The following is a 12,492-nucleotide window of genomic DNA, read 5'->3' on the forward strand; positions in this document are numbered from 1 at the left end:
GGTTGCCTCAGACGTCATCACTGTCACATAAAAAGGTTTTCCTGTGTTTTTTCCTTTCCCATAGCATACATTCCTGTCATGTTGTCCTCTAAACAAAATAAGGTTTTTCCTTTCTTTCAAATAACATGTTTTCACAGAAAGGTAAAGCATAAAATGTAACTAAGAAAGCAAAAATAGGAAATCTGAAACCAGTTTCAGTGGTGTATACCTGGAATCCCTACTGTTCAGGAGGCTGAGGCAGGAGGATTGCAAGTTCAAGCTCAGCCTGGGCAACTTAGTGAGACCTTGACTCCAAAAACAAAATAAAAAGGGCTGAGGGTGCAGCTCAGCAGCAGAGCATTTGCCTAGCCTGTGCAAGGCCATGGGATTGGATTCTCGGCACTGCAAAAACAAAAATGAAAAAATAAGAATATCAAAAATACAAATATACCAGTTTCCCTTCTTTGCAATGTGTATGTTCCAGGACCAGCAGGGGTTGCCTGAAGCCACAGATTAAAGTTTAATTTTTATTTATTTATTTATTTTGTCTTTTTGAGACGGAGTCTTACTGTGCAGTTCAAGCTGGCCCTACGCTCACTTTTGTAGCCCAGGCTGGTCTTGAACTCACAACGATCCTCCTGCCTCAGCCTCCCGAGTGCTAGGATTACAGGCATGCACCACCACGTCTGGCTTAAAGTTTAATCTTTAAGCTGGGGATTTAGCTCAGTGGCAAAAGCGCCTGCCTGGCAAGCGCAAGGTCGTGAGTTCGGTTCCCGGTACCGGAGAAAAACCAAAAAAAAAAAAAAAAGTTTAATCTTTAAATCTGACACAGTAAGAGATTAAAAATAATAACTGATAATGATATGGAACAATTAATGCAATAGAAGTCTAATGATTGTGGTCAGTCTTTCCTGAAAGAATCAACATAAAGACTGGTATTTTCAGACCATAGTTGGCTGCAGAAAATTTAAACCTCAATAAGCAAAACCACACAGGCAGGGGGTTTACACTTACACTCTGCTGTCAGCCTCTTGGGGTTGATCGTGTGTATATATGCGTAGATATCCATAGGCCCAAGTATGGATTTCTCCTGTACCTACAAATGGGTCTGTTCTCAAAAGCAGTTCCTGTGTATTGTATTTGAAAGCCCAATGTAACTGCAATATGAATGACGACTAGCTCCATCTTTCTTCCTTCCTTCCTTTGTCCAACAAGTATTAAGAGTATTTCCATGTACAAGATGCTATTCTGTTTCCAGTGAATACACAAGGTGCCTGTTATTGTAGAGCTCATATTCCACAGTGTGTTTTGTTTATAATATACGTTTTGTGCCATGTGCCTTTGTTTGCATCTGTAGAACTTTTAAATTGGGCCATCCTAAGTAGAGGATGCTGTGTTCACATTCATACTTTTATTTAGAGAGAGATGTATATGTGTGTAAAGATGTATGCGTGCACCAAAGTAGAACTGAGCTGTGTAATTCTTTGGTAATTTGTTAATCTACTTTCTTTACTTTTTCTATGGCCTGCGATTTTTTTCAGTGGTGCTAAATATTTATGCAGTATTTTTAACTGGTGAATACAGTCCCTTACATGGGTGGGCCATGATTTATTTTACCAAATTCTTCTTAAGAACATTTTGATAATTTCCATTTTTCTGCTATACTAAATAGTACTATGATGACCTTCCTTGTTTTAGATATTTTTTAATTAGCCACAGTTACTTTACATGGAAAATTTTAGAAGTCTTTGCTAGTTCAAAAGTTTGGCAGAATGTTAGGGCTTTTAATACATATTGCCAAACCACCTACTATAAATAGGTATACTTCTTGGCAGCAGTGTTTCTTTATCCCAGGAGAAAAGAAAAATGTAAAGTTTGAATTTTTTAAAAAGCCTAATGTTGAGACCCTAAATGCAGCCCTGAGTCATTGAAACCCAAGAAAGAACAAAACGTCCTGTGGATTTTATTTTGTTTTATTTTTTATTTTTTTTGTGAGTCCCTGGTTAGTGCCTTTCTACCATGTGGCTCTGTCTTGTTATGACTCTTGCTAATGCTATTTTCCATTTCTTTTTGCCCACACAATTCACTGTAAACAGCTCTGGAACAATTATTTCCATTTGGCAGTAGCATTTCTCACCCATGAGTCCCTTCAGCTTGAAACCTTCTCCCAAGCCAAACGCAACAAAATTGTGAAAAAGTAAGTGTCCTTTTAAAGTTGCTTAAGATTGGGAAGATGATTTGTCTGTTTATATTCAGAGTGATGTGTTTGGTGTGGCTGAAATTACCGTTCAGTGACTATCCATGCCATCATTGAGGTAGGTCGTAATCATTTACTTCATAGACCTAAAATTCCTCCAGCTTCACTCTTTTTTGCTCAAAATTCCATCCTCCTTCCCATCAGTCATCCCATGCTTTTCTAGAAGCTACCTGGATGGCCTCCTGTGCCGGGAACACCTGCCATCTGCTGGCAGCTCTTGCAAATTGCAGGCTTAGTGCCTCCCAGACAAGGCCAGCTCCTTTGGTGCAGCCAGTCTGTCATGGTCACTTCTACAAAAGAAGCCCAAATTCCAACACAACCTACAGATGCTCTCCACGTTTCATCTCTTGGAATTCAAAAGGGAATTATGTGCAAGACTAAGGAGAGGTTAAGGAATGTGTTGAGGAGAGGGTATGGGATGTGTTCCATTGTGTTTCCCTCAGGTCTGTTTTAGGATGAAGAGAAATTTTTAAATACGGTTTTTTAAAATACCAGCTTTTGAAGAGATTTCCAAAGAAGGAATTTGAAAAAGAAAAAAAATCCTACTGGGAGCAACTGCAGTGTGAGAAGAATAGTATAGAGCAGTGACCATACGACCATAAGATGTCCTAAAGGCCTGATTTAAAGTATATCAGCAACACTTGCAGTATTCTGCTTTTGACTCCTAAATTCCATTTTCTCACTTCCCAGCCCCAGATGTGGTATGTGGTATGGGTTAGACTCGGGCATGAGAATCTTTTAAGAGATTTTTCAAGCAATTTTGTTTTACCTCCAGCCAAAAATCATCGCCTCCTAGACCAATGTTTCTTGAGTAACGCAGCTCTGATAAGGAACCTTTTTTTAGACATTATTTTCCTACTCACACCTCCATGAAATTTCAGAAATACAGATAAACTGTGTCTGTTGATGTGCTACATGAGTTATCTATGCTGCCGACATAAAAACAGCCGGGCATAATGGTGCATGCCTGTAACACTCTAGGAGGCTCAGTTAGGAGGATTGAAAGTTGACCCCAACCTGGACAATTTACTGATTCAGTGACACTATGTTTCAAAATAAAGCACAAAGGGGCTGGGGATTTAGCTCAGCGGCAAAGCACCTGCATGGCAAGCGCAAGGTCGTGAGTTCGGTTCCCGGTACCAGAGAAAAACCAAAAAACCAAAAAAAAACAAAAACAAAACAAAACAAAAATAATAAAGCACAAAGCGCTAGGGACATAGCTCAGTGTAGAGGCCCTGAGTTCAGTCCCCAGTACTACAAAAATGAATCTATGCATAAATGGACAAACGGATGAGTAAATTATAAAATACAGTAAGATTTGTTTTTGCTCCCAAGAACCAGGTTTTATTCCTGTGGGCAATATTGCCCCCACCAAGAATGCATGGTCTAGAGCAGTGGTGGTGAACCAGACTCTTTGTTATCACTGAAAGCTCTACAAGGTTCGCCATCACTGGTCTAGAGCTTTGTAGTACGAGAACTTTGAAAAACGGGCTGGTGTGGATGAATATTACCCAAGTATGAGTACAGAGTGTCACCCTGTGTGCTGGCCATTGGTCTCATCACTGTAGAAGTCATACCTCACTCGTCTTCTTTCCCTCGGTGTTCAACTCTTCTCTCATCGTTTGGACTCATCTTCTGAGTTATTTCTCAGCATTTCCACTTGGTCCCTTCTGCTGTTAAAGTTGCCTGGTTGGAACTTGTTTAGGTCCTGACCTCGTTTCCTCAGTGCTTCTGTCTTACACGTGACCCTGAGAGAAGTGGGCTGCCTTTACCGCCTTCATCCTCATGTACTCAGCTCTCTGTTTCTGCGAGTTCTGCGTAGTCCACCAACAGATCCACCAAAAAATACTAGGGGGAAAAATTACATCTGTACGTAATATATAGAGACTGTTTTCTTGACATTATTCCCTAACTAATCCAGTATAGTAGGTATTTATGTAGCATTTACACTGAACAAAGTGTTCTAGGTAGTTTAGAGATTACTTAAAAGCATAAGGAGAGATGTGTGCAGGTTATGGGCAGATACTGTGCCATTTTATATACAGGAGGTGAACACTGCAGATTTGGGAATTACAAGGGATCCTAGAGCCAATCCCCCGCAAACACCCAGGGACAGCTGTATTGCATCCATCTCGTTTCCGCTGCAAACCTTTTCTTGGTTTATGATCTTCTTCCTAGATATGGGGACATGAGAAAGGAAATCGGCTTTAGAATCCGGGACATGTGGTATAACCTGGGTGAGTGTCTGACCTCGAGCAGGCCCCAGCACGGTTCCTGTGTAATCAGCATCCCACAGTGACTTCTTTTAATTCACGTAAACCTGAGACTTAATTGGTTGTGTGTCCAGAAGCAAAAGTTGATTTGTGGGTTCCACACCTTCATCTCGACTGGGACATTGACAATAAACCACCCATTACTATGGTGTCCATGTACCATCAGAATACACTATTTCCTCACTCCGTTCTGAATTGAGGTGGTTTACCCACAGAAAGCTTTTCTTTTCTTATGGGCCCTGTGGAGGAAGATTATAACACTTTACTGACCGTGAAGTAAATTTTAAATATTTTCATTTACTTTCATTTCAGGTCCTCACAAAATCAAATTCATCCCATCCATGGTGGGTCCTATTCTGGAGGTCACTCTGACCCCAGAAGTGGAGCTCCGGAAAGCCACCATCCCCATTTTCTTTGACATGATGCAGTGTGAGTTCAATTTCAGTGGAAATGGCAATTTCCATATGGTAAGGAGTGGGGGACCCTGGACTCTTACTAATGCACATGTCCCCAACCCTTGTCTTTCTATAGAGAGAAGCAGTGGCCTGAATAACACAAATCAAACCCCGTGTAAAAACTCCTTTTTACATTTCATTTTGTAAAGCAATTAGTGACATAGTCAGACCTCCCAGCCCACAGCCTAGAAGCGATGTTTTTGCTCCGTGTTTTTCTAAAGCAGCCGTGGCTCCAGGTGATGCAAATGGACTGTGTGCTCTTGACCCTGTCTCCCGCGGGGTAGTAGTGACTTGAGGGAACAAACCTGTCTGCTCTAGGAAGCTGAGGGAAGGGTGTAGTGGATGCAGCTCCCATCTGTCGCTTTCCAGCTTTGAGGACTTCATCAGTTTGCCCGAGTCCTCTCTGTGCCTCAGTTTCCCATCTACAGAGTGCATTAATACTGAGAAGATTTTGGAGCTATGAAGCTCAGCAAAAGCCACCCCACTGCTAAGACAGACAAGAAACAAAAATAATACAGATAATTAAATCATTAAGCTATTTGTGTATGCATAGGTGTAGCAGAAAGTAACATTTCAGGTTTGTGGTTGTGTTGTGTTATGTTTTCAGGAGGGCAAAGCAAAGGACAGAGTCGCACCAGACTGCTGCCGTGTTTTGACAGGGCCTTGGTGTGCTAGCCTTGAGTGATGGAAAGTGAAATCCTCCCCGACCTGTGTCGTAAACAGTTCACCATTCAGTAGGGGGGTTGGGCTAGATCTGGGAAGATTGGACGTGTGTCCCTCATGTCCTTTGCTAAGGAGGCAGCATCCTTCTGTGAAATCCCCACTGTGCTTTCAGTTTGAGAACGAGTTGATCACAAAGCTGGACCAAGAGGTGGAAGGAGGCCGAGGAGACGAGCAGTACAAGATTCTCCTGGAGAAGCTGTGAGTATCCCAGGGACAAAGCCCCGAGCAGGCGGTGTCCCTGAGCAGGGGGCAGAGCAGGGCCTCTGCTGCCTGTACACGCACTCAGGTGTCCTGGCCGGGGCCGACAGGATTTGCAGCACCCTCCGCTGACACTGTTTAGCTGGTATGAGTCAAACGCCTGTGTTTTCCTGGCCACCGGGCCCTGGAGGACAGAGCAGATGGAAGAGCCGAGGAGACATGCAGAGCTGTGGCATTTTGCCCAGTCTTTGAATTTTTGAACTTAGCAAGGGTGTTAGCACCTCTAATTATGGCTTCAAAGCGACCATTTAAAGGAAAAACATTTCAAGGTCTACTTTATATTTTAAAATACTTCATGTTCCATAAAAGACCTCTAAGAACAAAGCGGTTCTCTCCCCTGCCAGCTTGGTCTTCCCACTGCCTGGCCCCCACCCCGGGCAGCGTGTCCATGGCTTTGTCTGAGCTCGCAGGTCACCTCTGCCCTGCTCCATTCCTCCCTGTCCACACACACTGCCCTCTCCGTCTTGCCCTCCCCATTGTCTTCCATGCGTATCCCAGAATGGTAGGAGTATAAGTGGTTTCAATCCCACTGGATGTTGGTGTCAGAGACTGAGCTTCCACTCGTGTCTTCCCCACTTACTAGGCGTCTGGCTTTGCATCCAGTGATTCAACCTACCCAGCACCTCCTTTTGTTCGATCAAGGAGAGTAGCATGTTTTTTAAATAGCACTGTTAAATGATATTTTTATCAGATGATAAAAATGATTACATGAGATGATACGGCCAGGCATGGAGATGATCCTCCATCAAAGTATACACTGTGGAGTTCATGCTTTTAAAAATGTCGGTTGCTCTGTTGTTGTTATTATTTACAAATCTTCCATCATTCCCTGGGAATGTAACAGCTCTAGGCTCGATCTCTCATGTTGTCTGAGCTTTTATAATACTGACCAACTGTATCATCCTCGGCGTATTCATCTGGTTCTTTCTATTTTTCACCACCTGTTTTGTGGACCAGACTGAGCTAGAGGACAGAGAATCCCATTTTGTTTTCTTTTTTTTTTTTTCCTAAGATGCTGTAAGGAACCAGCACCCTAAATAGTCAGAAGTACAATGGAATTGATGAGTCGCTGTGTTTGACAGATCTAGAAGTCTTTCTGATTTTGTTTTTAATGATGTTCAGTAAGCCCTTTTGGAGATGTTTTTATCCTGCCTGACCTTTAAACCTCCAGTCTGTGGTGTTAAGCTATCCTGATCCCATATGGAATCAAACAGACCACTTACATATGTATAGGAACACATGCAATATTTACACATGATGAATTCCTCATTTTTAAAAACTCCTACAGCTTATATTCCATGTGAAAATCTTTGTTCTCTCTGTTCTTTCGGGATCACTGGTTCAGAAAAGTGTGACTGCACCAATCTCCAACGCCAAGAATAACCCTGCAGCCCGCACTGGTTCTTTGGACCCATTTCTTTCCCGCTTTTTTTTCCTTCTTCTTCTCAAGTTCTCTTTTAATCATCCAATCTAAGAATCTGCAGTACTCTGCTCCACAAACTTCTTGTATATCAACCAAAGAGAGAATTAAACCACACGTTTAGCCCCAGTCTGCTTATTTACAATTCTGCATTTCTATCTTTTAAAAAAAGTCTTTTCTTGGAAGAACCACGTCTTGATGTCCACCGGTTGCCTCTGGGCTCTGTACCAGCCCAAGGCTTCCCAGAATGTCCATGAGATGCCAGGCTTTGTGGAGAATAAAGACACAGGAAAGACGGTCTTACACAGCCCGATTACAGTCACCAGACAGCATAAATGAGCCCTGTAGAGAAAGGTCCTTATTTCTGTGATGTCCAATGAAAAAAATCACAGGTACAAACTGACCTTCACAGAAGGACATGGTGGGCTAGGAGTTGCGCCAAGTCCTAATGCAAATGTAGGCGTTGAGGGAGCAGAGAGGCAGGGCCTAAGCGAAGGTACCAAGAGAGGGTGGGTGGGGCTGGGGATTTAGCTCAGCGGCACAGCGCCTGCCTGGCAAGCGCAAGGTCATGAGTTCGATTACTGGTACCGGAAGAAAAACCAAGAGAGGGTGGGGTTCTGCCAGCCATGTGTGCACCCATTTAACTTCATCCTGTGTCACTGAGTCTCATGCCACCTGCTGCAAGGACTATGGTTGTTGCTCACAAATGTCCTAAAAGGACAGGGTAGCAACTGGGCACTTGTCTCTACCGCAACCCCTCCAGGCTCCTAGAACATTGCCGGAAACATAAGTACCTCTCCGGCTCTGGGGAAGTCTTCGCCCTCCTGGTCAGCAGCCTCTTGGAGAACCTGTTGGACTACAGAACCATCATCATGCAGGACGAGAGCAAGGAGAACCGCATGAGCTGCACCGTGAATGTGCTGGTAGGTGCCCACCCACGCTGGGAGGGCCGGACGGTGCTGCCTGGCCACCCTGCTGCCCACAGCACGGTGCTAGGTCCATCTCACAGGTGCACAGGCTCCCTGGGTCACCTTTATGGGTCAGTCTGTGCTGCTGAATCGTATAGCAATGGCTGACGCAGCTTTGGACTCACAGATGCCAGCAGGTGTGGGCCTTGATGAAAACTTTGGAAACAAAGAAAATACAGCATCAGCACCCAATTCAGCTCTTCCTAAAGACCATCCTCAACCTGCATCTCTATTTTACTAATAACGTGGTGGTTGCTTTACTGCTGGAATTATAGGAGATGGACAGAACCTTTGCACCACTTCAGCATGAGCTCAGAGTCTATTTGCTTAGGTTTCTCATATTTCTGGAAGTGTGGTCCTATTAAAAAGTTGTTTAACTTACCTTCTGTATAACTTGTCTTGTCTTAGGGAATTTGGTAAAGGAAATGATAAACTCTTTGGAAAAGACATGGTTAAAAAGCTTTACATTTACATTGGCATCTTATGATCCCCTTTTCTTTGGGCAGAATTTTTATAAAGAAAAGAAGCGAGAAGACATATACATCAGGTAAGCGGAAGGGAACTAAATGCTTCTGCTTTTTTTGGCCATGGCTTTGTGATTTGGTCCCTCAGCCACAAATACTATGCTGCAACACCATGCTTGCTGCTCTGAGAGACTCCATTTCTCCACTAGAGTGAACTCTTGCAGAGAGAAACACAAATAAGTAAACGTGAGGGAGCATGTGAGTCAGGTCCTGTTAGGGTTGAAGGAAAGACAAAGACTTGGTAATGTGGAGAGGCCCAGCAGGGAACAGACATAAAAATTCACCTACCTTGGAGGCTTTGTCTGGGGCCCTGAATCCCTGAAGAAGAAACACATTGGTGTGTAAATTATGCATGCTCTTGGGGCAAGGTTCCATAACTTTCACCTCCTTCCCAAAGGGGATGAAGGCCGGGCTGGTGGCACATGCCTGTAGTGAGGCTGAGGCAAGAGGATCCTTGCGAGTTCAAGGCCAGCCTGAACTGCATAGCGAGACCCTGTCTTAAAAAGACAAAAAGACGAAAGGGGATGAAGACCTGAAATGTAGTTAAGTACCGCTGTCCAAAGGAAGAGGAGAAGGAAGAATAAATAGAGTGGGGAACTTACAGGGTGAAAAGCAGGTTAATGAGAATAAGAGATGGGAAGTGACCGACTCCTGTGCAGTAGTAGAAGAGAAGGCTGAGCAGCAGGCTGGGGGCATGAGCTCAATGCTAGATCCACCTCCAGGCTGACAGAGTGCCTCCTGTCTGCCCTTCTTATCAGATACTTGTACAAGCTTCGAGATCTGCACCGCGACTGCGAGAACTACACGGAAGCTGCCTACACGCTTCTCTTACATGCTGAGCTTCTGCAGGTAAGTGGGTCAGCGAGCCTGTGTGGACGGGGTAGAAGGCTACTGCAGAGGTCCCGACCCTGTAGTACCGCATTCTGAACATTTCAAGAGGAGAAAGAAAACCTTACGCAAAGGAAATCCTTTATCTAAGGACATTTTTCTACCTTCTGGACAGGAGTAGCTACTTTTCAGTCCAAGCTTGGGGAAACTTCATTTATCATGTATTTGAAAAGCCTTAGGAAGCAGAGCACAGCTGAAAAAGATGCTTGGCAGTTGACATTCTAATTAATGAAAGAAAGCACACATTGATTAATATATAAAGAGTTTTGTAAAACTGCACTAGATGAATTATAAATAAAAGTACCATAGAAATACTTTCCTATTTATACTCGCTCCCTGAGTAGAATTATATTGTGGCAGGATATAAAGACCCATATATTGCAAATTATTTCCAGCCCTGACCACCGCCTCTAACTTTGGATTTGTGCATAAGCCGTTGACATCAATCTTTGAGTAACTAAGATGCACACTTAACCATGTCAATAGCAGGCCCCTTTATTTCCCGCTTCTGCCCCTCCCAGCCCATTCCTACCACCTTTTTCTTACCACGTCACTAAATGGCATCACCATCTGTTCATGTGCCCGGGCAACAACCTCATGTGCATGTTTGATTCTTCTCCTTTAGTCACTGCCTTTCGTATTCTCCATGAACAGTTTAGGGGTTCCAGTGACCAGCGGAATGTCCCATTAACCTGCCCACTTTTCTTTATCTTCCTTCTTCCCCACCCCCAGCCTAAGCCACCAGCATATCTCACTTTGAGTACTACAGTGGCCTCCTCTGAGGCCTCTTGGTCTCCATTCTTATCCCCAGCAATTAATTTTATAATTAACTGATTGTTTTATGGTGCTAGGAACTGAACCAAGGGCCTCAAGCATACTGGACAAGCACTCTTCCACTGAGCTACAATTTTATTTTATACTAAAGTAATCCATTGTTCTAAGCTAGGAAACAAAGGCGTTCCCTGCTTCGTACTTCCCATTGGAAATTCACTGAGGTCATATCCCAGATCAGGACACTAGGGAGCTTACGTGCATGGGTTAGTGGGTGAGGCTTGTTGACTGTGGGTTTCACTATAGGTTGACCCTGAAGAAACCCTGGGGCTTCTAACTCTAGGTCTTTTCATGTGGGCCGCCAGAAAGTTAAACTCTCCTACCCTGGTGTAAGGTATGAGGAGCTGACACTGCTTTTTTCTCAAATAGCTGCTCGACAGGGATGACTTTCATTAGGTATAGTTCATATTTTCCTGGCTGACCTGAGACCCTAGCTCATCACGGGTCCACCCTTGTGCCCCGCAGTGATCACCTGCATGTAATCACGCAGGTACCATAATCACCTGCATGTTAGTTTCGGGTAATGCTTGCGAGGTTGACTCTAGCTTGTCGTTGCAGTTTCTGTTAGGTTGGGCATTTTCTATTCTGTATGCTTGTCTCATACTCTGAAATCTGTTTATTTTCAGAGCTATTACTTTTTGTTATCCAGCTACCCACTTCTCCTATTGTGTGCCGTAGTTTGTCAGTGGATGGCATTGTACTGTGAGAAATACAACCATGACTGCAAACAGTGATAGGTTTACCCTCTCCTTCCCGTATTCAGAGTCCTAACGTGTTGCTTTCATCTGGTTGTGTTAATGGCTCTCTCTTGACACTAGTCACATTGGTTACCAGTCTTCCTTTAGTCCTTATTATGCTGGGAATGTTGTGTTTGGCCCTTTGGCATTGCGCTTGTTTTGGTGCTAGTATGTTGAGATTGTGTGTGTGTGTGTGTGTGTGTGTGTGTGTGTGTGTGTGTAACTTTTTCATTAGTAAAGAATTTAAATTACAACATGGTTGAGTCAAATATATATGCATATAGACACGCACATATATATATATATTTCACTGATACTTTGTCAGAAATATTGGTTGCACTACTCTTTTAGTTATTGAATTTGATGCATTAATTGCTTATGTTCCTTTGTTCCTTTTTAGTGGTCCGACAAGCCCTGTATGCCCCATTTGCTTCAGAGGGACAGTTACTATGTTTACACCCAGCAAGAACTGAAAGAGAAATTGTACCAAGAAATCATATCGTATTTTGACAAAGGCAAAGTGAGTATTGGCTTGTTTTTATACCAATAGAAAAGAAAATGACTGTAATCGATGTAGTTTTGGTGCTAATCACCCAGTCAGTGCAGAGTTCACAAGTTTTTTCTTTTTCTTTTAGCTTTTTATTTTGTGGTAATGAGGACCAAACCCAGGGCTTCCAGCTCGCTAGACAAGCATTCTACCACTGAGCTAAATCCCCAGCCCTGAGTTCACAGCTTAAACAAACCATCACCATGAAAACCTCCCTCACTTTTGATGGGGTCCCCAGACCATCCACACTTCTGGCCAATGGGCTATCAATTTGGGAGTTCCCATAATCCCCAGTAAACAACAGAACTCAGAAAAGTGCTATATGTGACAATTACAGTTCTAATATAAAGGGTTCACATCAGTACCAGTCAAATGAAGAGGCATCTAGGGTGAAGTCTAGAAAGGTCACACACAGATGTCTTGTTCCTGTCCTTTGAACTTGAGGCACATCGCCTCAGCAAGTTGACATCCTCACTAGGCATGTTAGCTTATGCCTGGGTTCCCAGTACTCAGGAGGCTGAGGCAGGAGTACCATTTCAGGTCAGGAGTTGGAGTGTAGCTGGGGCAGCACAGACATTCAACTCAAAAAAAAAAAGGGCTGGGGATTTAGTTCAGTGGCACAAGTGCCTGCC

At 43.6% G+C, this 12,492-nt stretch overlaps 1 protein-coding gene across 4 annotated transcripts in view; it reads left to right on the plus strand.

The window, feature by feature from the left end:
- The window catches only part of Dock5 (dedicator of cytokinesis 5), a 191,603-nt gene that overhangs the window by 147,444 nt on the left and 31,667 nt on the right, over window positions 1-12,492 (plus strand). For all 4 annotated transcript variants that reach the window (XM_013514062.1, XM_005373711.2, XM_013514069.1 and 1 more), the window contains exons 31-38: window positions 2,076-2,176; window positions 4,415-4,473; window positions 4,822-4,976; window positions 5,800-5,885; window positions 8,129-8,288; window positions 8,840-8,880; window positions 9,616-9,706; window positions 11,714-11,833. In XM_013514062.1, coding sequence (XP_013369516.1) covers window positions 2,076-2,176; window positions 4,415-4,473; window positions 4,822-4,976; window positions 5,800-5,885; window positions 8,129-8,288; window positions 8,840-8,880; window positions 9,616-9,706; window positions 11,714-11,833 — 813 coding nt within the window. The remainder of the gene's footprint in view (window positions 1-2,075; window positions 2,177-4,414; window positions 4,474-4,821; window positions 4,977-5,799; window positions 5,886-8,128; window positions 8,289-8,839; window positions 8,881-9,615; window positions 9,707-11,713; window positions 11,834-12,492) is intronic.

Source organism: Chinchilla lanigera, unplaced genomic scaffold, assembly GCF_000276665.1.
Source record: "Chinchilla lanigera isolate Chin_1 unplaced genomic scaffold, ChiLan1.0 scaffold00002, whole genome shotgun sequence".
Lineage (NCBI taxonomy): Eukaryota > Metazoa > Chordata > Mammalia > Rodentia > Chinchillidae > Chinchilla > Chinchilla lanigera.